A 27,945-nucleotide genomic window follows, 5' to 3' on the forward strand; every position below is an offset into this window, starting at 1 on the left:
AGATGGCGAAAGACCCACGTCAAAGCAAGACTAAAATCAAGATTATGTTGACATGTCCTTCGATTATCGAAGATGCACCGAATTATGTCCGACCGTGAAATGTTAACAAGAAGTACCATGGAGATGAGTCAGTTTGAAAAGCATTTTTTTCGTAAAGAGAAAGTAAAGCACGATCGCGTTTAACGTGACTCCAAGCTTTTTGCGATCATTAACGTCTGTGAAACAATTTCGTTCAGAGTGGAAACTACCAGGATATCATGAAATGTTAGGTACAGAGATGAGTTTTGAATCTATTTGTTTACGATCCGACACAGATGATCAATCGGCCGAATACGGTTTAGCAAACATGACGAAAGACCCACGTCAAAGCAGGTAAAAAATCAAGATGAAGCTATTCTTAGAAAGAGGTCGGATTTATGGGCCGACAACTCTTGGTTTTTGCACCACGATAATATACTGTCCCATACCGCATTGATTCTTCGTGAGTCGATATAGATTTTGAAGAATAAATTTAGAGTTTTAAAACTATGAACAAAGTCTTAATAAGTTTGGCTCTTAGTAGTATCAGAGTAACCCAAAACTAGAAAACATGTAAAATATTGTTAGGCATGGAAAAGTCGAAAAGTTTTTTTTTCAAAAAAAGTTAATAAGATTGTCTATAGCAGCTATTGTTGGGGTAATGTCTATTTTTCCGATTTCCGATCTACGATCCAGAAGTCAGGCTGATGAGTGCACACAAGCTTTTCGGTATTTATTTAATGAAGTTAGATTTTTTTTGTATATAGTTCTGCGGAATTAATGGTAGCATCATTTTATAGCAGCTTTTAAACCCTTCAGAACCCATCAAATACAATACTTTGGTGTCAAGGATATTCGGCTTTGCCTTTGATTTGGCAACAGGAAACTGTTGCAATTTGCAAAAGATAAAAATAAATTATATTTTCCCGGTAATTTAAGAAACTATAAAAATTTTTAAATTAGAGGGAGATAGATGAGTTAGATGAAAATAGGTTTAATATTTTTCGAAAATGAAAAAAATTAAAAATTAAACATATTCTAGGCATGTCTAGAAAAACGAAGTGACCAAATTTAATTAATTAATTTTTATTAATTATATAATATTGATTTTATTGAAGTATATTATACATAAAATTTTTCATGCATAAAATTTATTTCCGCCTGCGCCAATATTTGTTTCTTATTCGACTTACAAATCACATAATTCATTGAAAATTCATTGCTAAGCACACACACACACACCTTCCATTAATTTCCTCCATTATCTGCTCGTTCTTACACAGTTGCAATAGCGTGTTTTTTCCAGCTCAGCAAACCAATTTTTGTCGCTGCATAGCATTTTTTTCTATGTGTTTGTTTGTTTTGTTTTTGCTCCGCTGATTTATATTTTCGCTTACATTTCTCGTCTCTTTTCATATTTTTCGCCGACTCGTTGGTGCAACTTAGTTGGTGGTGCATGAAATGAATCGACTGGGCATGATTGTCGACCTGTCGCACGTCTCGGTGCCCACAATGTTGGACGCGTTGAGCACCTCGAAGGCGCCTGTGATATTCTCGCATTCCTCCGCGCATGCCATATGCAACAGTTCGCGCAATGTGCCAGATCATGTCCTGCAGAAAATTGTAAGTTTTTGCCATTCTTGTATTTTCGCCATTTAACACAAGTTTTTACATGTCGTTGCTGTTTTTTTTTAGTTTTTTTTTAGTATTACTCCTCATATATCTTAGTGTTGTTTTTGTTTTTCGCAATTTTCACTACTTTTACTAGTTTGGCATTTCATTTTCATGCCATTGCATTTGAATTCATTTTGCGAGCAAGTTACGAGCAATGCGCCAGTATAACTACTCACCGGTGGGTTCTTCTCGATTGAGCCGCAGAGGGAAAATATTTTGCGGCCGCGCACACACTTATCTAAATAAAAATGTACTTTTAGGAGATGCGCGAAAGTACGAGTGTGGCCTGAAAAGTCACTGAGTTTTTTCGGCATAGTTATTGAAAATATATCTTCTTCTTTATTGGCGTAGACACTGCACACGCTATTATTGCCGAGTTTAAAAAGTCGTTCCTCCTTCGCCAATTGAAGATTCCAAGTGTAGCCAGTTCCTTCTCCACCAGGTCTTTCCAACGGAGTGGAGGTCTTTCTCTTCCTCTGCTATCCACGGTGGGTACTGCGTCGAATACTCTCAGAACTGGAGTGTTTTTAACCATTCACCTTGTTCTGCGGGAGTGATGTTGTCAAAGAGCTGATGTTGAAAATACACATTGAGATGGATTAGAAAGTTTGGCCTACAGAAAAAACCTATAGACCGACGAAATCGATGAACCCTTTGGCGCACAAATCAAATTTTCGAAGTATAATCCATTGGCTCTGTCATGGCAGTATAGACCTGTTGTACTATTCATGTACTAGTGGTAGTAGGAGAAATGTTAAGTCGAACCTATCGTGACCTAACCTTACCTTACAAACCCATTCTTTATCTATTTCTATTCTCTTTTTACACGGCTCCAGTATGCGGATGGATAGAGGTTGTACTGCGAACGGGTAGCTGAAACCACTATGAGGGAGAGCAAGATTCGTCCTTCTCTACCTACAATGGAGTTTAGTAGTAGATGAGTTTCTTAAGTGGGATTCGGAGCGAGGTGTATGTCAAAAACAACCAACGTCCTTTTTACAAAGCGAAGATCTCTTCCGAGCTTGAGGACCCTTACACTTGGTGGCTAGGCCTTGTAGGTGTCTAAAGAGATAAAATTCCTAGGCCTCACATTAGACTCAATATAGTTGACCCTTACGGTGGAATAGGCAGGTGGAATTAACACAGTCCAGAGCCACCAAGGCACTCATGATATGCAGACACCTAGCCGGCAGATCCTAGGGCTCCAAGCCAGGTATCATCAGGTGGCTATATACTCGTACCATGATCTTAAGGCCCATTGTCGCTTATGGAGCGGTTACTTTGGCATCGAGGGCAACGCAGCCTTTGGTCATGCATCTAGTGATCAAACAGACTGCGAAATATACCATGCTGCTCATGGCAGCTGAGAGCTTTGGCAAAGCGAAGATAATGTCGTCTCAACATATGAAGGCCTTAACGAGAAGACACATCACTGGACCTTTTTCCAAGGGATGGCGGAACGAAGAGGGTAAACTTTACAAAGAAGTTTAGAGTTACTCTTCGCAGTAAGGCGATTTATATCAATGGAAAACCACATACCAAAATTTTCCAAGCATCTTTCAAGAAAAAGCTTTTGCTATAAGTCACTGTGCAGAAATCAATCTCCATCGAAAGTATCGCAACCCGCGTATCGCTATACTCTGCGATAGTCAAGTGACACTAAAAGCGATCTCAGCTTATGAGGTCAAATAGCTATTAGTGAAGAAGTGTATAGAAAGGCTGAACCGCCTATCAGCTTGCAACCATGTACACCTGATCTGGGTGCCTGGGCATAAAGGGATAGCCGGCAATGAGCTGGCAGAAGAACTAGCACGCTCTGTGGCAGCTTCCCGGATGATGGGACCACAACCATGCATAGAGGAGAGTGTGGGAAGAGAACATCACTGGCACCAGGTATGCGCTACGCCAAGCTACTAACGGGGGTTGGAACCTTGCAAGGTTTAAAGATATTCTAAACCTCCCCCGAGACGAATTTCGTCTTCTTGTCGCGCTCTGTGAAGGGCACTTCAGTCTCTGGAATCTCTCGTTCAAAACATGCATAGTCCCTTGCGCTAACTGTCGGTTTTGCGACATAGAACAGGAAACTCCAGAACGCCGCATTTCTAGATTGTCCAGCAATTTATAGAAGCGGGCTCAAGGCTCTAAGTTCCATCTAAGTGGACCGCAGTGTTGTATTTAAGATGGCAGCGCGGCAAGTATAAAAACTCAATGGCCTATCGAATTGCTCTTGTACCCTTGCGTACTATAAGCACACACCATACAAACATGTGCATAGCTAGGTATGTTTGCGGTATAAAAAACAGTAAAATATTGCATTCATGCAACCAACTTCACAGCGGAAAGTGAGCAACGCGCAACTTTACTCTCGAGTGTCCTCTTTCCCAATCAATTGGTTAGTTAGTTGACTGCTTGGCTGATGCATGGTGAGCGTAAAGCGTTGTAGGTGCATTGGTTGCATGCCGCGCATACACATATATTCATGTATGTGCGAACGTTAAATGTTGGTCGCTGCCTCAGAGGAGTATTTTAAAAAATTCGTAGCGCTTAAATTTTGTGAAGGACACACTTAACCAGTGCAGACGATTTGATCTACCCTTATCTCTGTTTGCCTTGCACACACACACACACACAGTAAGATATTTGTGTGAGTGTGTGTGCGTGGCTCGCAAAATGACTCTGTTGTGCCGTGGAATGCTCGGAAGTACTGGCAACTGCAGCAGGCTGCATATTTCCAACACACACACACACACACCTAAAAACACAATCACATAAAGTGTTTTAAATAAATATATATTTACATATTGTATATATGCTTTTAGTTGCCTTGTATTTGTATGTATGCACACATTTGGTTTGTTTGGCATCCTTGCAGGCAGTCAACGGCGGTCTGGTGATGGTCGCATTCTATCCACATTTTCTTAGCTGCTCGAGTCAGGCGACACTCGAGGATGTTATTGGTATGTAAATATGAGTATCTTATATGCTGACACACACACACACGCCCATACAAACACACACACATACAAATTTATGCATATTTTGTAGCAGATACGCAATAAAATACCAAAGTCAATATCATATTAATATTCAGATAAAATGCAAAATCGATGCAACTGTTGTTATATGCCAAGCGCACATTGCATGCACACACACACACAAACACACGTATTTACTTCGCGAACAAATGACATTGTTGTAGAGCGACAGGAGGCTGTGTATGCATGCCAAATAGCCAACAAAAATAGTAAAGGGAAAATTAGAAAAATGTTGTATCGCATTAAAACGACATCCAGTGGGAGTACAATAACAGCAACAACAACAGCAATAAAACAAAAATTTGTACAAAACCTCAATCTATTGGCTATGCAAAATTTTAATAAGCAACAAATTGCTGTGCATGTCGCATAAATTGTTTTGCACAACAGGCATACAACACACACAAACAAAAGCACAGAAATGTATATACATTAGGGTGTTCTTTATTTATATAGCTGATTTTTACACCTTGAACAGGGCTTATTGAGTTTGTCACAATGTTTGTAGCACCAAAAAGAAAACGCATGAGACACTATAAAGTATATACTATGTATAAAGGATCAGTTGAGTCAATTTAGCCGTTCGTCTGTATATAACGGAGCTAGTCCCTCAGTTTTTGAGTTATCTATCTGAAATTTTGCACACGTCTTTTTGCAATCAATAAGCTGCTCACTTTACGTAAAGGCCGGTATCGCACTATTATGGCATATACATATGCAAGTGTCGTACAAACTGTACGCTCGGAAGATATCTTCACGAAATTTGGTAGTGTTTGCTTTCTAAAACTACGATACAAGAAATTGATCATATCGGACCACTATAGCATACAACAGCCATACAAACTGAACGCTGGCAGTGCTTGAATGGAAATATTTTTTTAGGAGTTATCTTAACGAAGTTACGCATGCGTTATTATCTCAGGCAACTGTGCTATCTCTGAAGAAATTTTTCAGATCGAGTTACTAAACTCACTAAATGAGATATATAGATATCACACGTAAATACGATGAGATTTGTTGATATTTTGCATTAAAAAAGTCAACTTACAACTTTCAGAAAATAATATTTGACTGCAAAATTTTTCGCTCCACAAAAAAGGTTTTAATGATTTTTTCCATAACATTACTAGTTTAAAAGTTATACGCAGTTGAAGTCATATCTTAAATGTATTGAGTGCCTCACAAATTATGCGTTGCTCATGCGTCAAGGTGTACCTACTAAATACATATGACTATGGTTCTTCATACGAAATAGTGTACTATATATGAATACAGTTGCTCATACGACATGGTGTACTAAATACATACGACTGCAGTTACTCATACTATATATGAATATAGTTGCTCATACGTCAAGGTGTACTAAGTACATACGACTGCAGCTACTCATACGAAATGGTGTACTATATATGAATATAGTTGCTCATACTACATGGTGTACTACATGCATACAGGACATTTGATGCATAAATTTAACGTGTAAAAAGTTGATTTTACAAGAAAAAAAATTATGAAGGCCCTTCTTAAAGAGCGGAGAATTGTGTATAAAATTAAATTTTTTTCAAAATTTTAAGTATTTTTGCTTTGGAGATTAAATATTTATTGCATTTGATCAAAGAATTGCATGTTAGGCACGGCTTAAATGGAAAAATAAAGAACTTTTTTACTTTGAACAATGCCTTTTGGGGCAAAAACTGCAACTTCAGTTGGCGTTTGCAACACAAAAAATTAGCTTGGGAAATAAAGCACACCCTAATGTTATATAAAAACATAGAAAACACGTGAGCACGTAACAAGCACATAAATTTCATTGCGATTTTATTGCGAAAATTAGCTAATTTGGTTAGTGAATCAGTCTATTTAATGGTTTTAAGCATTTCGGTATTTGTCTAAATTAAGCAAATATTAAACACTCATGGCATTTGTGTGCATAATTTATCGTAAATAAAAATGAAATATGTTTTTGACTAACGTTCAGCATTGTTATGTCTAAGCAAATATTTATTGGCATAAATCATAATTTCCAGCAGAGCAATTAAATAAATTTACTTTTAATTTCCATTATATTTATAAAAAAAAAACATGGCAAAATTTTAAGGATTATCATAAATGTATTACTTGTTAAATCACCCCACAAACTTTCGACTGTTTTAAGGTAGCACGGCGGAGCGTATGAGTAACTTATGGAAATGTTATGTTTCGAGATATTAGACCAAAATTAGTGTAGTCCACAAAACAAAATGCTTACTAATTACTAAATTTGAATTTGGGACCTGTAAAGAATATGTATATATATTTATGTATATATAATGATCTCCGTTTTCTCGACGAGCTGTTATACAAAGTGATCGTTCAAAATTAAGATATTGTATGCAAAACTTTTTTATTTGAGGATATATCTTCAAGAAATTGGACAGGAGTTATTGCCCAAAGCAGCGGTATAATCTTCAAAAAAATTGTTTGGATCGGACCATTATAGCATATAGCTCCCATACAAATTGATCGGTCCAAATTCAGTCCTTGTATGGAAAACTTTATTATTGTATAAGACATCTTCACAAATTTTGGCATCTGGTGTTGCCCAAGAAAGAGCTACATTTTCTGAATATACTGTTCAGATTCAATCACCATAGCATATAGCTGTCATACAAACTGATCGATATAAATCAAGTGCTTGTATGGAAAACTTTCTTATTTGACAAGATATCTTCATGAAATTTGGCATAGATTATTGTCCAAGGCAATGTTACAAACTCAGATTATGTTGTTCAGATCGGATCACTATAGTATATAGCTACCAAGCAAAATGACCGTCTAGCATTCAACTAAAATGTGGGGCTACATGGCGTATACGTAATCAATGTGTGCTTTCATATTTCATATAGATTGTGGCTCCACTGTAATAATATTTTTCTTCTTAAGCTGATTCAACCTTAACTCATAATATTTTTTCATTAATAATAAAAATTCTTTTCTGTTGTTGCATCATTTCGATTTCAGTGCACATAAATCACATAAGAGAAGTTGCCGGTGTGGATCACGTCGGCATTGGTGCGGGTTACGATGGTGTTAATCTGTAAGTATTTTAATGTATTTATATTAGTGCTAACTGTTAAAGATGTAAATATGAGGGAATAACTTAAAACGAAGTTTTACAATGAACATAAATTACATAAATTGATTTTTGGTTTAGCTTCACTATCTCTTATATAATCTATAATTTCCTCATTTACTCGTTTATACAAATTACTTTCACTAATGAAAGTATAGGAATGACTCAGTGAGAAATAATTGATCCTTAAGATCAATATGCTTTTTAGTTTTCTCTCAAACGTTATATAGCTACCATATAAATATATTTGGATTGGCTCAAATGTGCTTGATTAAATGTGATTAACTACGTCGTGATTATCATTTTATTTCGCTCAGACTATTGCCCTTTTTTTAATTCCATTATATACTGATTAATTTTGAGATTTGTTATAAGACAGCGTATGTTCTCCAAAAGGCCAGTACCACTTCATAGTAGCTGTAAGTCTATATATAATGTTTTTGGACGTAAATAGTAGGTAATTGATTCTATTTCTGTATTTTTCTATTTGGGCCGTTTGTTGTTGTGCTCCATTTGCATTGTGGGCTTTGTTCAAAATTCTTATAAAGCTCTGTTTTGATCGTCCCTTGCGGGTAGTGGCCTTCAGACTCGTTTAAAGAAGATATTTGCTTTGCCAAACTCGTACACCAATTTGTTGCCGAAAGTGTTCCTGTGATCGCGAACCCAAATTATGGACAAGTGGAGTTGACAAGTGAGCTTAAAGCATTCCTGCAGTTGTTGACTAAGTTTGAATTAGTCTGTAGTATCAAGAAGCAAGTAAAGCCGTGAATATCCGTGTATATTGCTTTCTGTATCTTCTAGAAGTTATTTAATATTCAATCGTTGCCAGTGGACTTCGCCTCGTCTGCATTTTCGTTGCCGAAAATGTTCCTGTGACCGGGAACTTAAGTTATGAAATCTCTTCTGTAGTTGCTGATTACTCTGGATTTAATCATAGTTTCCATTTCAGTTTGTAATCAATTTCAGTTCCTGGGTACTATGCCGTGAGGAGTCAGAAGAATTCTTGTACCAGGGAGTGAGGGAAGACTGAATCGAGGTATTATGATTTTGCTCGTGAAAAGCATTAGTTCTGTTTAAGTAGGGTTAACATCTACTTCGTTGTTCGCAGCCCATAGATATAACCTTCGTAGGGAAATTATCATAATTACACTTATGGTGGAAGGAAGCGGCTCTGATACCATCAGCACTATTTCGTCTACATTTGCTATTGCTTTCACTCTTCCTACAATGAGTTGTAGGAGTGTTCCATTCAATACCATCACCTAGAAAAGCGGGAAAGAACACCTACAAGTATTTGAGGAACGTATCTGCTAATAAAGCTTGTTCGTGTTGCTGAGCCATTCGATGCTATAATCACTTAGTTCATAAGCCGCGATCGTGTCCATCTGCAAATCATGTCGTTTATGCCGGCATATGACAGAGAAAGAAGAATTGTGCTTATTTCTATATTGTTGAAGAACCCTTCTATGTCAAGAAAAGCCTAACAGTACCTGCTTAAATGAGATACAGTTGCAACTCTAGGGATAGATAGGAGTTATTCTTACATATCGGATGAGCACATTTCAAAATGAAGTCTTCATCTCGTCTAATATTTTCATTAAGAGCTTTAATTCATATTATCAGTTTGTATTTTAAGGACTTAAGGCAAATGATGAATATAGCTAGAGCGGATTGATTTACGGGAAACTGAAAAAAAAAAACAGAAAAATCACGTATGCGTTCAATGTTATACGGTATATTCTAAACAACTTTGTAAGTATGGTTCGTGGAACATCCCGAAATGCTCTACTCGATTTCAGAAAAAAAAATCGACCTGCTGTAAAAACTATATAACTACTTGCAGATTTTTTTGACCACTCTGATGACCAACTCGAGGTCAAGCAAGTGATTTTCTGTCATTCAAACAGAGATCGTGAGAACAATTGGGGTTTCCTTTTTAACTGTAAGGCCACTTTTATTAGATAGATTTAATGCGAAGATGCCGCTGCCGCTTGCCGTGAGTTCGCTGACCAGCAATAATACACAAGGGTTGCCGCTATTCAGGTAGCTCGTTCTATCGAGTTTTGATTTTCTTGGAGATGGTCATGGGTTTCCTAATGTTGATCACGTTTTCGGATGTTAGCCGCTCACCTTTCTTGGGAATCTCGTCCACTATTTCATTGCTCTCGAAGCCTTAGTGGCATTGATTTGGCGCTTAAAAGGTTACTTAATGTCTAACTCTGGACAGTATATTCCTGCACCAACTCTATCGTCCATTTTCGAGCCATCCGTGTAGATATTTAGAATGTTGCGCGTAGTTAACAATACTACTGCATCGTAGAGCAGAATTGGTCTCACAATAGCTATGTAGAACCTGTGCATAAGGGCGCGAGAGAGCCCCCAGGTTGTGCCGAGCATCTGCCTACACGCATATAAAGCATTGTTAGCTTTCCTTACTTATTCTTCAACGTTGTGCTTCCCCAGCAGTTTGCTGTCCAAGACTACCCGAAGGTACTTGATGGGGTCTTTGAGAGAGAGTTGTGGCCCATTTATCGTAGAGAACCTACATAGAGAAACTTTGTGCTTTCTGGTGAACACAAACAGATCTGTTTTCTCCGGATTCTGGACTGTATTGAGAGTGGTGGTCATAATACTGTTAATGTACTGTAGACACCTACCCGTTATTAAGATGGCAATGTCGTCCGCATATGCCACTATTTTAGGGGCCTCGCCTTCCTAAGCAGCTGTCAATAGAATTGGAGACTTCCATTGACTTCATTGGTCATTTTAGCGTTGTTCCATTCTGCTTTTATCCGTCTAGAAATCAACAGGCTTCCACACCAGCATTGTATAGCAAACTCAACACCTATTAACTGGATACTGTTCAGAATAAATTCCATATGGACGTTGTTGAACGTTCCAGAAATGTTCACAAATGCTTTAAAAGCGTATTCCTTATATTAAAGAGCCCTTTCGATATTAAATACCAGTGTATTATAGGCTCTAAACTCTTTTAAGTAGGTGGGATTGTGCCTACCTGCCTTTGGTATGAAAACTACCCAAGCCTCTTTCCATAAGTGTGGCTCATAGCTGCACTTCAAGCTTCCCTTAAACATCGCCCTTAGCCTTGGCATGGGTAGACAGAGCGCATTCTGTAGCATTGCTGGAATGATTCCGTCCCTACCGGAAGATTTGTATGGGTCGAATGAGCGAATTGCCTATTCTATTTTATTCTCCGTAAATTTGTGTTCACGAACGTTTACTGCATTACTCCCTTCGTAACTAGGACTTACCTCGTCCTTACTGCCTGGAAAATGCACACTGAGCAGGTCTTCCAACGGATTTTGGCAGTTGTGCGCCCACTCTCCGCAACTTTTGCGAATTAGACCGGGCGAGGCGGGGCTTTTTGGATAATAGTTTCTGTTGTATATAATTAATATGTTGATTTGATTGGCTACAAGAATTATCATAATAACGTTAAAAAAATTAAATTTTATATTCAAATATTTATTTCTTTTGCCTAATCTCTTTATATGTACCTACGGATGCAACACAGCGTACCCAAAGGACTGGAGGACGTTTCGAAATATCCACATCTTTTTGCCGCGCTGCTTGAGTCCGATAAGTGGACCGAGGCGGATATAGCGAAAGTGGCGGGGAAGAACTTAATACGCGTATTCAAAGAAGTCGAAGCGGTAAGTAAACAGTTGAAGGATGCTAAAACTGAAATAAGTCCACCCGTGCCGACCACGCCATGCAATCAAACGGTTAATTAATTCACAAATAAGCACATTAGGAATTCCAAGCAAAAAACTTAGAAAAACAGGAAAAGGCAAAAACTTAGAATAAAAACTTTGAAAACACACAAATGGAAAATTAAAAAAAATAGAAACTTGGTAAAAAGAGAAACCTAGAAAAAAAGAGCAACTTGGAAGAAAAAAGAGAAACTTGGAAGAAAAAGAAACTTAGAAAAAAAGAGAAACTTGGAAGAAAAAAGAGAAACTTGGTAAAAAGAGAAACCTAGAAAAAAAGAGAAACTTAGAAGAAAGAGAAACTTAGAAGAAAAAAGAAAAACTTAGAAAAAAAGAGAAACTTGCTAAAAAGGGAGAAACTTGGTAAACAAGATTAAACTTAGAAAAAAAAAAACAAAAGTAAAAACTAAGAAAATGAACAACAAACACTTTGAAAAACAGAAATAAACGCAAAAGTAGCAAAAAATGAAAACTTAGAAATCCGAGATTCAACCAAAGAGTAATTAATCAAGTTTACGGTAAAAGCGCAAAAGCAACGCTGCCACGCAAAAACAAATCCAAGAAATATAAATCAAAAACTCTAACTGTTATTTCAGCGTAATCAATATGTTTATTAGTATGTGTGCGTGTGTAGTCGTGTGCACTTCGTTAATTATGCCAAAACAAGTGGAAAACTAATAACGGTGCAGATGCAAAATTTATTGCAAAAAACAGTTATCAGCATGCAAACGACAAGAACAAGAATAACAATGAAAAATTGAAACAAAAAATAAAAAATAAAATGGAAAAAAATAAAAATAAGAATAAAATCCAAGTTAAAGAAAAAAGCCAGCGCCGGCACTAAATTGAAGTGGAATAATTGGTTGTACATAGAAGCAGCAAGCAAGAAAGTCATTTAAGTCCGTCTGAAAACTGCAAGATTCCACCATTTCGTGCATATTTCCGTTGCAAGCCGAGCAAACGGCACTTTTACCCTGCACTGCTGCAATGATTGCTCGTTGTCGTTGTTATTGCTTTACTTATTTTTGTTTTTGCTTCTATTTTCATTACATTATTAAGTATGCAAACAGGTAGAAGAAATGTTGAGAGAGGAAAGCATAAAACCAAAGTAAAATGTAAGCTGAGATAAAATGTTTTGTTTACGTTTTTTATTTTACTTTTGCTGCCAAGTTTCTGCACTTCACTGTCCCTGTTTTTTTTTACTTTTTTTGTTTTTGCTCATCAATTACAATTTGTAGCTGGAAGAAAACTAATGCCATAGAGCAGGACATGGGCAAATGGCATTGACGAGCGCGCTGCACACAAACCTACATGTGTGTGTGTGTCTAAGCGCTGCTGGCAAGGGTCCGACATGTTGAAGTTGCTGAGGTTTAAGGCAGGAAGTTTGACCCTTTTTCACATACATACATACACACACACAAGCATAATTTTATACAGGGTGACAGGAAGCAATGACGAAATTTCATATTTATAGCGTGCTTTCGCTTAAATTGCAATCTGTGCGTTAGAGGTGGTGAATTTTCAATGCGCTTTGTCGTTAAAAATTAGTGAGTGTTGAAGGAAGTGATGCTAAATCCATAAAAAATTATATTTATTACCCGTTGATTAGCACACTGTTTGCCAAACGATACATCGATTTTTTGTTGTTGCTCTTGTAGCGGAAGAACGAAAGTGTCGCAATTTCATGTGATTGGAAGCCAGTCGTTTTTCCGTTGACCTCTTGCGTTTTGGCGTGGGACTTTCGGACTTTTGGACATTCACAGAGCTCAGCAATTGCTGGTCAACAAGCAGAACTTGTGCGACTGTCAGATCTTTCTATCCTTCTGGCGCAGAGTGTACCGTTTGAAGTCTCTCGAAGTACTGGCAAGCCACAATTGTTAGTCTACTGACTTGACAGTGTCCAATGGGTTCGCACCCGATGCAGCTAAATATTCTGTCAGACGCTTTTACATCCGAAAGAAAGCGAGTCAGTTTTCCAATGTTTTTTTTTTCACTCTATCACTGTACTTATGGAACTCTAGTGCGCACGGTAAGCGCTGCTCAAAACCCAGGTGTTGTGCTATTGGAGACTGTTCAATACGTTCAATACGTGCACATGCAGGACGGCTAAATATAATATTAAATATTCTGTCCATTACCAGGCTTTTGCCAGACCGAGATTAAGGTAACTCGATAGACACATATTTGGAGAATCTAGCGAAGTGACTAGAATTGCTATTGGCTGCCTTAATAAATTTAAGTATGGTGAGCTCAAAACGTTACTTCGATATATGAAGATCTGGTGATCCACTTTCTAGAGTGGACAGAAAGAACGAAAGTCTGTTCAGGTGTGATTCAACGGTTCTGTATCCAACCATAGAACTGATCTAACTTAACCTGTAGTGGCAGCAAACATTTTCCAAACAATTTTGAAAATTCTGTCAACAGTCCGTGACTGAAAACGGCAACGGATTGCTTGACAGACACTGCGATGTTTTCTGTAAAGTTGTTCGCACTATTTAGGAAAGAAAATGCGTTGTTTATGTTCTCCTCCACTGCCGATTTCGCCTGCGATATATTGTGGTAGCTTCTTTGTTGCAAAAAGCTGTTTATAAACCCAAAACGCCTTAGCTCTTCTTCTTCTACTAACGATCTCCCTGCAAAAACTAAGAGTAGCTCTAAACTAACTATAAATGGCTGCCGTAAACCCTAAAGCTGAACAGTTGAAGTTCATTGAGCTGACATCAGAAGTACAATTGCGTGATTTTGGCTCGTCAGACCATTTATTCGATGTTATCAGCATATATCGATGTAGTTGAGATATCTAGAAAGAATCGCTGGAAAAGCAGAAGACTTTCGGGTTATTAAGAATTCCGCCAAAACATATATATTTTCTAGTTTTCGCTATAATTACAGTATAAACCTGACATGATAATCTATTTCGGTAGGAAACACTACACTTTAACTTCAACTGTTCGCATGGATGTATCTACATATGTAAGATATTGTAGGTCGAAACAGGCCACGAATATGTAACTTCAGAAACCAAGTTCATTACTTTTTTCAAGCAGTGCATGATTTTTTCAAGGTTAATAATAATGTAGATGTTTATTTCATTGAAAAAATTGGCTTGGCTCTTCAGGGCTGGCTCAAATACATTGTGACAAAAAAGCACCCGGAAATTGTAATTAAATTCTTCGGTAAATGATATTCAAAAAAATTTTAGGAGTGTCCTTAATTACTATGCCAAATATGAGCGCGATCGGTTAACCATTTTGTTTACAGCAGCTGTTTAAGTTGGTACACCTCAGTAATGAGTTGCGATTTTTACAATGGATAAAAGTATCGAAGAAAGAATTTGTCTCAAATTTTTTATTTCTAACCAAATTTCGTATGAGGAATGGTTGAGAATGTTGGAAAAGACTTGACGTGATTCAGTTTTATCAAAAACACACACCTACGAGTGTACAAAGCCCTCAAAGATGGTTGAGAGCAAGATCATTGAAGAAACGTCTCATTCTGGGCAATCTTCGACCGCTTCAACTGATGAGTATTATAAAAAAGTATTATAAGAAAGTGAGCTTGAAAAGCTTTAGGCAAGTGTTAAAAGAGATGGAAGAAACGCGTTCTTTCTCGACTTGATCCGATAAAGCTGATTTTTTTCAAAAAGTGTGTCGTAAGCAGGCCTCTTTGGACATGCTTGATCGTGCGAATTCCGATCCCACATTCATGAAGAGCATTATAACTGTCGACAAGACATAGGTGTGTGAGTTTGACATGCAAACAAGTAAACAATCAACGGATTGGAAGAAAAAACCAGCCGAAACCGAAAAAAAACACAGCTAAAGCCGCTCAGAAATCAAAGTGGTGCTCATTGTTGTTTCGACATTCTTGATTTGGTGCATCATGCATTTGTTTCGGATAGACAGATGGGCAATAAGGAGTTCTATTTGGTCGTATTGAGGTATTTGCGTGAGAATATCCGTCGAAAACGGCCGGAATTGTGGAAGAGCATTTTATGAATTTTACATGATGATGACGTACCATCGCATTGAGCCACGATTGTGACCGAATTTAAAGCCAAGAACGCAATCAGTACCATCGATTAACCACCGTTTTCACCAGTTTTGGCTCTGTGTGATTTTTTCTTGTTGCCCAAACTGAAACTACCATTCCATGGAATCCGTTTTCAGTCGATCAAACAAAAAACAAAATTCGCTGAAAGAGCTGAAGCGATCCCAAAATGTGCTTATGAAAAGTTTTGCGAGGACTAGAAAAATCGTTGGCAAAAAAGTATTACAACTGGTGGGGATTACTTTGAAGGCGAAAATATAAATATTGATGTATAATTGAATATTTTGCGTTTTATGTTAAATTTTCGGGTACTTTTTTGTCACAGTGTATGTCAGTTATGCGGCCAATAGTCTTGATCGGAAGCCACATCTTATCTTATAGATATTTTTTTCTTAATCCACTTGCGTTTTTAAGTAACGAAGTCCATGACTTGACTGTCCATAAAGATCTACTTTATAGAGTAGTTCAATAAACTAATGCAACTGTGCTGCTTTTTTGAATGTTGAACTCAGATTTAATAAACACATATTGAAGCCAAGATAGCAAGTGCTAGATTTTATTGCTATTTATACACTGTTTCACTGAAAATTTTGTGTTTTTCTGGTTTCAACAAAAGTGTATGTGAGCACATAAGCTTTATTCTTTCGTGTCACCCTGTATCTATACATCTTTAGTACATACTTGCTTCAGCGGCATATATTTACTTTTATTCAATACATATTTAGCTAAGATTTCTTCAAAACAAACAGCAAATAAAGTGAAGAGTAAGAATATGTTTTTGTTGTAGAAAATTTAAAGTGTTAGAAAAATACACTCAACTGTGGGTAAAATGGAACTTTGTGGCTAGTTGTGCGCACACACTTATCAAACGTAGAGCACTAAAGTACCAAAGAATATAAGTTTATTGCTTGAGGAGTCTAGCAACTTGTGTGTAGAAAGGTACTTTTATACCTATTAGGTTTTACTTTGCCAAGAAGCTTGTAGCACCCAGCAGGAAATATCGGAGGAAACAAAAAAATATATTTATAAATGAAAACCGTGCGTTGTTAAGTTTATTTAGTCATGTCCGTCTGTATATTCCCGAACCAGTTACCTTATTGTTTTAGGTTTTGATCTGAAATTTTGTAAAATTCCGTTTCCACTTAAGCAGCTGTTCGTTTGCCGGAATCGCCGATATTGTGCTGCTATAACCGTTAAGTATTTTATTGTATTTATTTATTTTTTTTGAACTTTTGTATTTTTGAGCTCAACGGCTTGAAGATGGCTGCTGCTGCTGATGTAAAAAAGGATTTAAAGCAAGGAAAGCGAATTTCGTTTGCTTCCAAATTTAAAAAACAAAAAATTATAAAAATGTAACTTTCTTTCATCGCGTCAACAAATACTCACAGATACATATAAAATGTTTGGTTAACAATTATTAAAAAAATAAAACGAATAAACCAGTTACTTAACTAGTTACTCCACATACTAAAGCGATTGCTCGCCGTAGCGGAAAAACTTGCAAATATATTTGCTTGAGAGAGAATAGTTTAAGTTTCCACCAGCGTTTACAAAAATATTGAGGAAACTAATCTGTGTAAGTGAGTAATTTTTTTCGAAAACTAACTGTTATTGGCAATATGCTACATACTTGTATATTAATTATTTACCAACTTGGTGCTGGCTAATCTGTATTAGGCAAAAAGTGTAGCCAAACTGTTATGCACACAATCATCTAGTCATAGTATAATGTAAGTGTAAATGTTTTCGAAAATATAATCTCTGAAATATATAATCCAAGTATAAAATATAAAAGTATATAATCTGTAAACTAACCACAAACAAATATGAAATATATGCATTTAATATAATATACTCCGCAATACACTTAAAAAATGTCTTTACATTTGTACTTACGTGGGTGGGTAGGTTACTTTAACATAAAAAAAGCAAAAAAATATTTAATATAAAATTATATATAATTGCAAAGCTTCACTTGCGTTAAACTTTCAAATCGAAATTGTATTTTGAAATTATTACTTCAATAAAAAGTAACAGCTTCACCTTAAAGTGATAGAAATCAATGAAGTAACATTGGAAAGGTATAATGGAATCGATCAAGCTATATTGGTTTGATTTAATATAAACTACTGTAATGTATTGTGACAAAAAAGTACCCGGAAATAGTAAATAAAACGAAAAATATTTAATTATTCATCAATATTTATTTTGTCGCCTTAAAAATAATCCTCACCACACCTGGTGTGATGGAACATTATCATCTTGTAAAATCCAAGAATAGTTCTTCCACAATTCCGGCCATTTTCTAATGATGTTCTCACGAAAACGCCTCAAGACCGCTTCTTATTAAGAGACCGTCAAATTCATAATGCACCAAACCACGAATATAGAAAAAAAAAAAATTGAAAAAAATTTAGCTTTATCGGGACGAGTCGAGCAAGAACGCATTTCATACCAAAAATATCCACCAAAATCATTCGGTTGGACTCGTGAGAGATGTTGAGCTCTCTTGCCATCTTTCTAACACTTGTCTGACGGTTTTCAAGCACCACATCCTTCAGCAGTTGAAACGGTCGAAGGTCGTTCAGAACGAAGCATGTCTTCAAAGATCTCTCTCCCTCGACCGTCTCTGAAGGCTTTGTGCCACTCGTAGGCTTGTGTTTTTGATAAAACTGAATAACCGTAAGCCTTTACAAACATTCGCAACGATTTCGCACACGAAATTTGGATAGAAATACAAAGTTTGAGACACATTCTTTGCTCGATATTATTATTCATTGTAAAAATCGATGTGTACTGATATGTACTAAAGACAGTCCACTAACTTAGCAAAATATATTTTTTTAAATATCATTTACTCGGTGAATTTAAGTTAATTTCCAGGTGCTTTATTGACTCAATATACTAAATAAAATAAATTAACGCAAGATTCAAATTAAATAGAAAACATAGTTTTTAGTCTTTCGTCTGTAATTCTTTCTTTTCTATGTAGCATAAAGTACATATTATCCTATTTATTATGAAACAACACATCATACAAATCTTACTTCTGATAGAGCGTACCCACCATATGCCTCGATAAGCAGTCGATGCGACTCTGCAGGAGTTTTCCTCAAATGGAAACAAAAAATTAATGATTTCCACAAATCATCATTTTTCGGTACAAAATTTGATTTTTCAACACAATGACGAAATATGATGTTTGTTCAGTAACTGTAATTTTATGAAATATGTTTGACAGATGTCTTGCCAACCAAACAGAAAAAAAGTAATAAAAAGAAATCTAATGGTGTTAAATTACACGCTCTAGGAGGTCGATTCTGAACAGTTAAACGAGAGTGGATACGACCTGGATATGTCTCATGCAGTAATTGAAGTATTTCACGGCCTGTATGACATGTGGCATCATTTAAAATCATATATTCAAAAAGAACTGAGTTATTATCTCGCGCTAACGAGCATCAATAACAGTCACTGCTTGACCAGGCTTATGTTTAAAAAATCATGATCTAATTATACCTCTAATCCAAAATCCACACCAAACGGTGACTCATTCTGAATGCACTTTTTTCGACAATAATACATGTGTTCTCAGAACCCCAATAGCGGCAGTTTTGGCGATTAACAAACCCATTTGTTGATGCTCAATAATTCATTCAACAAACTCTCTTCACTGTGTATATGGACATTCGGCTTCAGTTATGTGTTATTTGAATTTTGTAAACATGTAGCCGGAGATCTTTATTTAGTATATTCTGTAGAAAGCTTCTTGAAATTTGCAACTCTTGTTCATTCCGCTGAATTCAGATTCCTGGCTTGTACCCAACACTCTCACGCACTGTTTCAATGTTGTCATTTGAACGACTAGTTTTTGGTCGACCAGTGTGTTTGGTATTTCCAATGGCGTTAATTTTGGGGCAATCTTTATTATATAATTATATATAAGTGTTATATTAGCAACTGTTAAGTAAAAAATATTACAGAATAAACCAATATTTATTAGGTAAATATATCATAAGTATCGTCACTAATATAATAATCAATTGATCTTCCCAATTTCAATATATGCTCTTTGCAATATACTAGGTACATGTGTTCAAAAAACATTGACAATTTTTCTTTTTTGTCAAAAATATTTACTCATTGGTCTCCAATAATGTTGTCGCTACCAAAATGACCTACCTCTGATATTATGTAGTTATGCCAGCGCTTTTGCCAATCTTGGAATCACTTCTCTAACTCGATTTGTGAGATAACTTTTAGCTCTTTCAGTGATGCGCTTTTAATGTCATTTATGCTTGGAAACACCGGCCCTTTATTTTTATTCTTTATTTTTGGATACAAGAAAAAGTCATACAGAACTACGTTAGGCAAATATGGAAGTCAGGGTGCATTATCTTGATATAAAAGCTCTAAATTTTTTTGGAGTACTACACTCAAATGGCGTTTAATTTGTAGGTAGTACTCCTTGTAGACCGTTTGATGTTAAAGTGACAATTCATGAAGCATTATGCCATTAAAGTCGAAGAATATAGTATGCATACCTTCACCTTCCAAGCACTTGCCGGCAAGTCAGGCTGCTTTCACTGAGACGATGGAGCCTAAGTATCAACGTCGTATCCATAAAACCATCTTTCGTCACCTGCTAGAACACGTTCCAGTAATTCTGCATTGTCGCTGCTTTTGTTCAAAATTTAGCAGCATGAGTTTTGTGGTTATACGCATACCCTACTAAATCAAAAAAAAAAAAAAAAATGATGGCATTTGCATAACGATTAGCCAACATAATCTTCTTATCTCTTTGTGTTGCGGTGATAACCATGAATTTCACTTCCACGTTTTCATTTTGATGTTCAAATCAACAAAACGCGTCGTACCGAATATGGGCTCTTGTCATCTTCAATGTATTCACTTTTGAGGGAAACTTGAGGTGTGATATAAGTCATGTATAACTGAAATTGAAGATAAAACAACATGTCTGGGAGAGAAGGTAAAATTTACCTCCCATATGGCACGAGGGAGCTTCCTGGAAGCTGGTGTGACAAAATAGACAATGGGCGTGGCACCGCCCACTTTTTGGTGAAATCCCATATCTCAGGACTCGGCCAACCGATTTCGAAAAAATCTAATAAGTGACGTTATTTTTGTATCCTTAGGCCACCGGTTCGGTTGCACCCGAACTTAGCCTTTCCTTTCTGGTTTATTTCTATTTCTATTCTTTTACTTGGATGTCTGAAAGTATGAGATCCGAGATGTTTTAGCCTTCATCTGGCAAAGCTGCGACATTCGAGGAGCAAGTGTTGAGATGATTCAATCCCATATTCTTCCAAACTACTGATGCAGCTGGCATACGAAAAACGGTTTAATCTTACAGTAAGAATCCCGATCGGATAGTGTCTAGTTAGAATCTCTACAGCCATTATGAGGTGGACGACGTTCAGAGCGAAGAGTTCCCTGGACCTTCTGCGATTTATCCCTAGCCAGAAGGACCGTGCGACTGCACAGCTGCTAATAGTCGACCAGCGCTTGCTGATTTGGTCTGAAGCTCAACAGTTCAATGGTGATCCATGGGAAACCAGACGAGTCCGTTCCCATTCCGTTGTTATTGAGACTGAAGTGCCTGTCCTGGCAAGCTCAACAGCCTTACAGTTTTCTGCAATACCTCTGTGGCCAGGCACCCAAACCAGTCTGAACATAAAATAACTCGATAAAAGAGATGGAGGAGTCTATTATAAGCGGTAAGTGTGACTGGAAAGTCTGTTACGGCTCGGAGAAGGTAGCTGACCAAACAAAACAAGATGAAAACAGAATGAAGCAACACAAAAATGATCAGAAACCTGGATGCATACACAGTGGATTTGCATGGAAAAGAGGAGAAGTCCGGACAAATATCTCGCTGAGGGCAAATATGTGGAGAAATTTCATAATTTAAGTAACATAATTGTTAGTAAAAAAAAATTATTTGATAATGTTAAATTTTATGGATATGTCTTATACCATTACTTAGAATAAGAAAACTGAAAGTTTCGGTTAGATTCTAAGGCGTAGGAACAAATGGCGTTAAACCAATCTAGACAAAAAGTCATTATCAAAATATACATACATATGTATATGTATATGTATATGTAAATGTATATATGTATGTGCATATGTAGTTATATAAATCATTACCAATTCAAACAAATGCGCACATCTTGATGTTTATATCCAAATAACCAAAAAAAAACAATCATAATAATAACTGAAATTAAACGATTTATTACCATCACACACAGTCGAATAAAACGTCAGCTATAATCATAATCTTGTTTCGGTTCTTATCTTCTATTTCACTGAAGGTACGCGATCGCATGGAGCAGAAAAAAGTTCCGCCTGTCGATCAAACGATACCACCCGAGGATATAATGGGAAGATCATACTGCCGTTATCAAGGACCACGAACGTGATTACCTTCCTAAGAGAATGCGTTAGAGAGCCAAGGCCATACGTAGTTGAAGAATGGGAGAGTGAGGAGCAGAGAATGCTAGAGTGTGGGAGAATGGAAGAGAGCATAACGCGCCACAACAAAACCACTTAAACAAGTAATGACTAATTAAATTAACCGCATGTGTTGGCAACAAATTGTAAAACCAAACGAATTTCATAAATTCGATGTACTCGTATTTCTTTCGCTGCGCACACAAACTTACAAAACCAACAAAAACACTAAATAAAAAAAATTAAATAAAAAATTGTACGAATGTTGAATTACGAATTAAATATCTACGAAGTATTAATACGTTTACGAGTAAAAATATAAATAGCAGTAAACTACACAAAAAGCAAAAACGAAAACTAATAACGGTGAGCACAAATTACAAATTGTAGTTCTAAAATAAGCGTGTAAGTATACTCGTATGTTTGTATATAAAAAAAATAAAAAAAAAAATAAGAAAAAATTAAATAAAAATATTTTTTCAAAAAATCTTTATCAATGTAATGTTTAAAAAAATATTATGATTAAAAAAATGATGCGTAAATATGCATACTACTTGTAGTTCAATATTTGTATGTAAATTACTTTGATTACATATACATATACATATGTATGTACATATATATACTTAAGTAGCTTGAAAGCAGATTAAGTGCGACAATTTTGCGAATTTCTGCTAGTAATGGTAACGGATTGCATAACGGTGCAAGGGCATTGCTTGAAATGTAAATATATTTGTATATGAAAGAATACGGTATTTAATTTGGGCGAAACGTTATTTACTTTGCTTTAGTTTTGACAGATTATGACATCACGTGAATAAGTATTGAAAGTTAGAAATTTTGTTCCTCCAATAATATATTTGCATAAATATTAAAAAAGCACAATAATTTGATAATTGAAATCGAATATGTGAGATCTTCGCGTAATCGATAGTGCATAAAGTCGAAAAAATTATCAGCGGATAGACAAGAAAATTCATTTTTTTAGACTTGTGGTAAATGTAAACATAAGAAATACAAATATTTCAATATATAATGGGATTTTCGATAAGGATGCTACAAAAGTAGACCGATAGGGACGGCAAATGACGCCATATTTTTTCTCTTCAGTAAGGTTTGCCATTTCATAATAAAAAGACATGCGAACCAACAACGAGTCGAAATTATTAAAATTTACTACCAAAATTCGGAATCAGTGGCCTGAACTTTAAGAGCGCTACGGCCAATTTATGGTTGTCATAATCGCCCTGTCAGATCAACAATTGAGCGTGTAGTGGAAAAATTTGAGTACACAGGACCAAATTCGTTGACATAAGTGTATTGTAGCGGGAGGGGATTACATTGAAGGAGATGAAATGGACAAAATTCACCTTTCAATTTGATCACAGTAGTAAATGCAAGTTTCATTAAAAGTAAAGTCGTGTTCGACTAGTTTCAGCTCCCGGTTCTAGGGTTAATAGAGAGAGAGAGAGAGGATGAGATAAATATAGAATATTTAATAGTTTTGCTGCCCTTCCGGTGATAGTTTTTTACTTCTCGAATAAAATTCAGAAAATAATAAAAATAATCGATCGGTACAATTTGTTAAGGTGTACATCATATTATATTTCCAACCAATGGCAAAATGGTACCTTAGTTTAAAATATCTTTCCAGCAGAGAGCGCACTGGCTGCCTGAATTTTTGAAAAAAAAAGAAACTTTGTTGGAAAAGGGTACGTGTAATATTCTAAAATAAGGCAACACGGATTAAAATAAGCTTTTCAGAATAAATTTGAACAAAGAGAATAACTAGACAAAAGATTATTCCATTTGGAACATTAAAATATTATTGATAAATATAAAAACTAATAGGAACGAACTCAAGTTATCGGTCAAAGCATGCCAATTAATTGATACAAAAATTTTGATATAAATTTATCGCTAAATTAAGTTTATCATTGCGAAATATCGATATAAATTTCTCGATTACATTTGGAGCATCATAATTTTATCGATATGGGAACGATAATTATCGTTAAATGAATGACAGTTTATCGATATAAAAATATCGATTTAAATTTATCGATAAAATAAAATTAATCGATGTTATATATCGATATAAATTTAACAATTGCAGTTTGAGTCTTAAGATATTATCGATAGAAATAAAAACTCATGGAATGATCGAAAATTATCGCAGAATGCATTGCAATTTATTGATATAAAAATTTGTGTTTAAATTTATCGATAAAATTAAGTTTATCATTGCAAAATATCGATACAAATTTCTCGATTACATCTGGAGCATCATAAGTTTATCGATATACGAACGAGAATTATCGTTAAATGAATGACAGTTTATCGACATAAAAATATCGATAAAATAAAACTCACCGATGTAAAATATCGATAACAATTGAAGTTTGAGTTTTAAAATATTATCGATAGAAATAAAAACGCATTGCAATTTATAGATATAAAAATATTGGTTCGAACTTATCTATAAAAAGAAACCGATTGATTCAAAATATCGATATACATTTGCGGATTTCATTTTAAAATTATTCGAAAAGTATCAAACATTGCTTATCATTGGTGCATTAAAATATTGTCGATAAAAGAAAACTAAAGGGACGAACGAAAATTATCGCGCAATGCATGATATGCAATCAAAAATATGGTTTATGGTGAATTTATCGATCAAATTAAATCGATACAAAATATTAATACCACTGTATATTTTGATTCCATTTTTAACAAGAAAATATTATCGATCGAAATGAAAGCTACTAGAAACGAGCGAAATTTATTGAATAATGCGCATCAGTTTAAAATCGATTCGAATTTTCCTAAAAAAATTTAAAAAATTTATCGACTTTAAAATATCGATGAAAATTATTGATGAAAATTAATCGATATAAAATATCGATATACTTTTATCGATATGAATTTACTGAAACAAATTAATAAAAAATGATACTTTGAATAAATCTGCACTGAAAAATATTTTATTAAAATCGATAGACGCCACATTTCACGTTAGTATGTGATAAGTCATATTCAAAAACTTAACACACGTTATTGGTGAACATAAATTTCAGTACAGCAATTAAAGTTTGATGTTGTTTACAAACGAAACCAGGATTTCGATTAATTATTTTGGGTTTCTATTTAACCTTATTTTAATAATGTTATTTCTACTGCTGCACCAACCATACAAATTTTAATAAATACATTCAAATATGCCACAGATATTCTTTGAATAAATTTTTGCTTAAATTTTAACGTTATATAAAACCGAAAATTAATATAAAAGCTGGTAAATATACTTAAATATGTATATGTCAATTAATTTTTATTGATTTTGTCAAATTTCTTCGGCTCATAATGAAGCCAAATGTCATATTTGGTGACACATGCGGTGATGTAACAGCATGCATACATATGCATATGTTATATATATATATATATATATATATATATATGTATATGTATAAAATCATTAATAAACGGTATAATAAATTATGGTATTTCATTAATATTATTTTTGTTGTTTTTGCTTACCATATTTGACAAATTATCCCGCTTTCACGTCTAAAATTATTGCGCTCAACTGAAATTAATATACTAAATTTGCTGGAAATAAATTTAACCACAAGAGCAAGCAGATTAAGCGCTTACATACGTATGTATTTAGTATATATATACATGTATATTGTACATACATATGTATACATTGTTGGTAAATTAGCATTTAAGACTAATTAGTGATTAATAAATTAGAAAATACAATTTAACCAAACCGTTTGCGTCGAGCGCTTAAACTTATATACATACATATGTATATGTATGCATAAATCAAAAGTGATAAATATGTAATATATTATATAAAATAATATATAAATATTGAATACATATAAATACCATTCTTATGTACAGTTAAGCTCAAATAGCTAGTAAATATTATCTCGAGGCCACAATTATATATACAAAACTGTATATATTATATATATAAATAGTGATTAGATATTACATATGTATGTACTAGGCATTATAGTTATATACATATGTACATAGTAATATATATATAGTATATGTAGATATATATAAATATATATATATATACTAAAAGGATTACAGGACTACTTAAACGAAAGCTATGTACTTACTTTAATATTTAACTAAATAATTAGTAATTAAGCTGCTGTTAAATACTTAATCCAAATGGGCACACAAACAACAAACAACTGATTGCCATCATACATACAGGTGGTGCATGTGTCAGAGTCATTAATTATACCGTTAAAATACAACCCAACGATTTCTTTAGGACTTCACACTGAACTTCTTTAAAATGATTGCAGAATATTGGCAAGACTATTGGTTATCACGAAGATTTAAGCCCCGAGTTTGGAGCTTTTGATCCGCCTAAGTTTTAGCTAATCCAGAAAAATTTCTTTGAAGAACATTGAAGCCAACCAAGCGTCCATTTGCTTCCATAAAAAAGATCTTTGGCAAGACTATTTGTTATCCTGCCAACCTTTTCGACCTTTTGACCTAAATTTTAGCTAATCCACAGACATTTCTCCCATTTGCTTCCATAAAACTTTGATTTCTCACAAAATCTCACACGTCAAGGTAATATTGAGAACCCATGTGTGATATTTGTTTGAAACTGGTCACAGCTTAGATCACATCTCTAATTTTTTTGGTTGGTGGAGTTTTGGAATATTTTTTTTTAATATTCACTATTTTCCTTTGTATTTTATAAAAAGGCATCGCGGATTAAAAAAAGATTTTCAGATGAAACTCGAAAGCAAAAAACAACTAAACAAGAGATAATTCCACTTGAAGCACTAAAATCGATAAAAACTAATGGTGACGAACCAAAATTATCGGGCAAAGAATTCGAATTTGTTGATATAAAAATTCTGACTTGAATTTATCGATAAAAGTAAATTTATTATTGCGAAATATTGCTATAAATTTATCGAATACATATGGAGCATCATAATTTTATCGATATACGAACGAAAATTATCGTTCAATGCATGACAATTATCGATAAAGAAATATCGATATAAATTTATCAATTGCATTCGGAGCCTCAAACTTGTATCTGATTTCAATTGCGGCGGTCGTTTCGATCGTAAAACTATCAGCGGTAGATTTGACAGATTTCAGGCATTCACTGAACGGGTTGTGGATTATGCCGAAAGGTCTTCCTAGCCAGAAATGCATTCGTAGCACTGATGTTGTTTGTTGAGGAACTATCAATTTTAGTCTACGATTTATAGGCAATACTCAAGTTTTCTGACCAACTAGATAAGGTTAGGTTGGGTTATTCTTGTAGACTGGTAAGCCACGCCTATACCAGATTTGGTCTTTTGCAATATTAGATGGAGCTCCGTTACGAAGTCCATAAGGAGTAGTAATATTTTAGAATGCCTGTGTTTGATGTGAATTTCAATGAATTCTGTGGGCTCATTATCAATATATCTTCCAGTGCCTCATACCGTGAAACCCCCAAATGCTTAATGCTTACCCTTATCAATGCGAGACAAGTGCACAAGAGATACTTTTGCAGTCTTTCTATCTTTTACAACATTCTGCATGCGTGTGCTGCCACAAGAATGTGACCAGTGAGTTTTTCAGTCATGTTTCGAGTGCAAGTACATTTGTATATTTCCGAACTACGATTTTATACATGACTTTTGCAGTTTTGCACCCAGGTAGATCGTCCCATCGAGTTTTGATTTTCTTGCCTTGCCGCTGTTCAGATCGTCTTATAATGCATAGGCTACCCAATGGTAATCACGTTTTCGGTTTACAGCCGTACAACACCCTTGGCAATCTCGTACACTAT

General features: G+C 35.2%; 1 protein-coding gene across 5 annotated transcripts in view; it reads left to right on the forward strand.

The window, feature by feature from the left end:
- Nucleotides 1-27,737, forward strand: part of LOC126751038 (dipeptidase 1) — a 106,658-nt gene extending 78,921 nt beyond the window's left edge. For all 5 annotated transcript variants that reach the window (XM_050460955.1, XM_050460953.1, XM_050460952.1 and 2 more), the window contains 5 exons: nt 1,465-1,641; nt 4,565-4,649; nt 7,728-7,803; nt 11,375-11,513; nt 21,962-27,737. In XM_050460955.1, coding sequence (XP_050316912.1) covers nt 1,465-1,641; nt 4,565-4,649; nt 7,728-7,803; nt 11,375-11,513; nt 21,962-22,069 — 585 coding nt within the window. In that variant the 3' untranslated portion in view covers nt 22,070-27,737. The remainder of the gene's footprint in view (nt 1-1,464; nt 1,642-4,564; nt 4,650-7,727; nt 7,804-11,374; nt 11,514-21,961) is intronic.
- The last annotated feature ends 208 nt before the right edge of the window (nt 27,738-27,945 follow it).

The sequence above is a fragment of the Bactrocera neohumeralis genome, chromosome 2 (assembly GCF_024586455.1).
Source record: "Bactrocera neohumeralis isolate Rockhampton chromosome 2, APGP_CSIRO_Bneo_wtdbg2-racon-allhic-juicebox.fasta_v2, whole genome shotgun sequence".
NCBI classification, from domain to species: Eukaryota; Metazoa; Arthropoda; class Insecta; order Diptera; family Tephritidae; genus Bactrocera; species Bactrocera neohumeralis.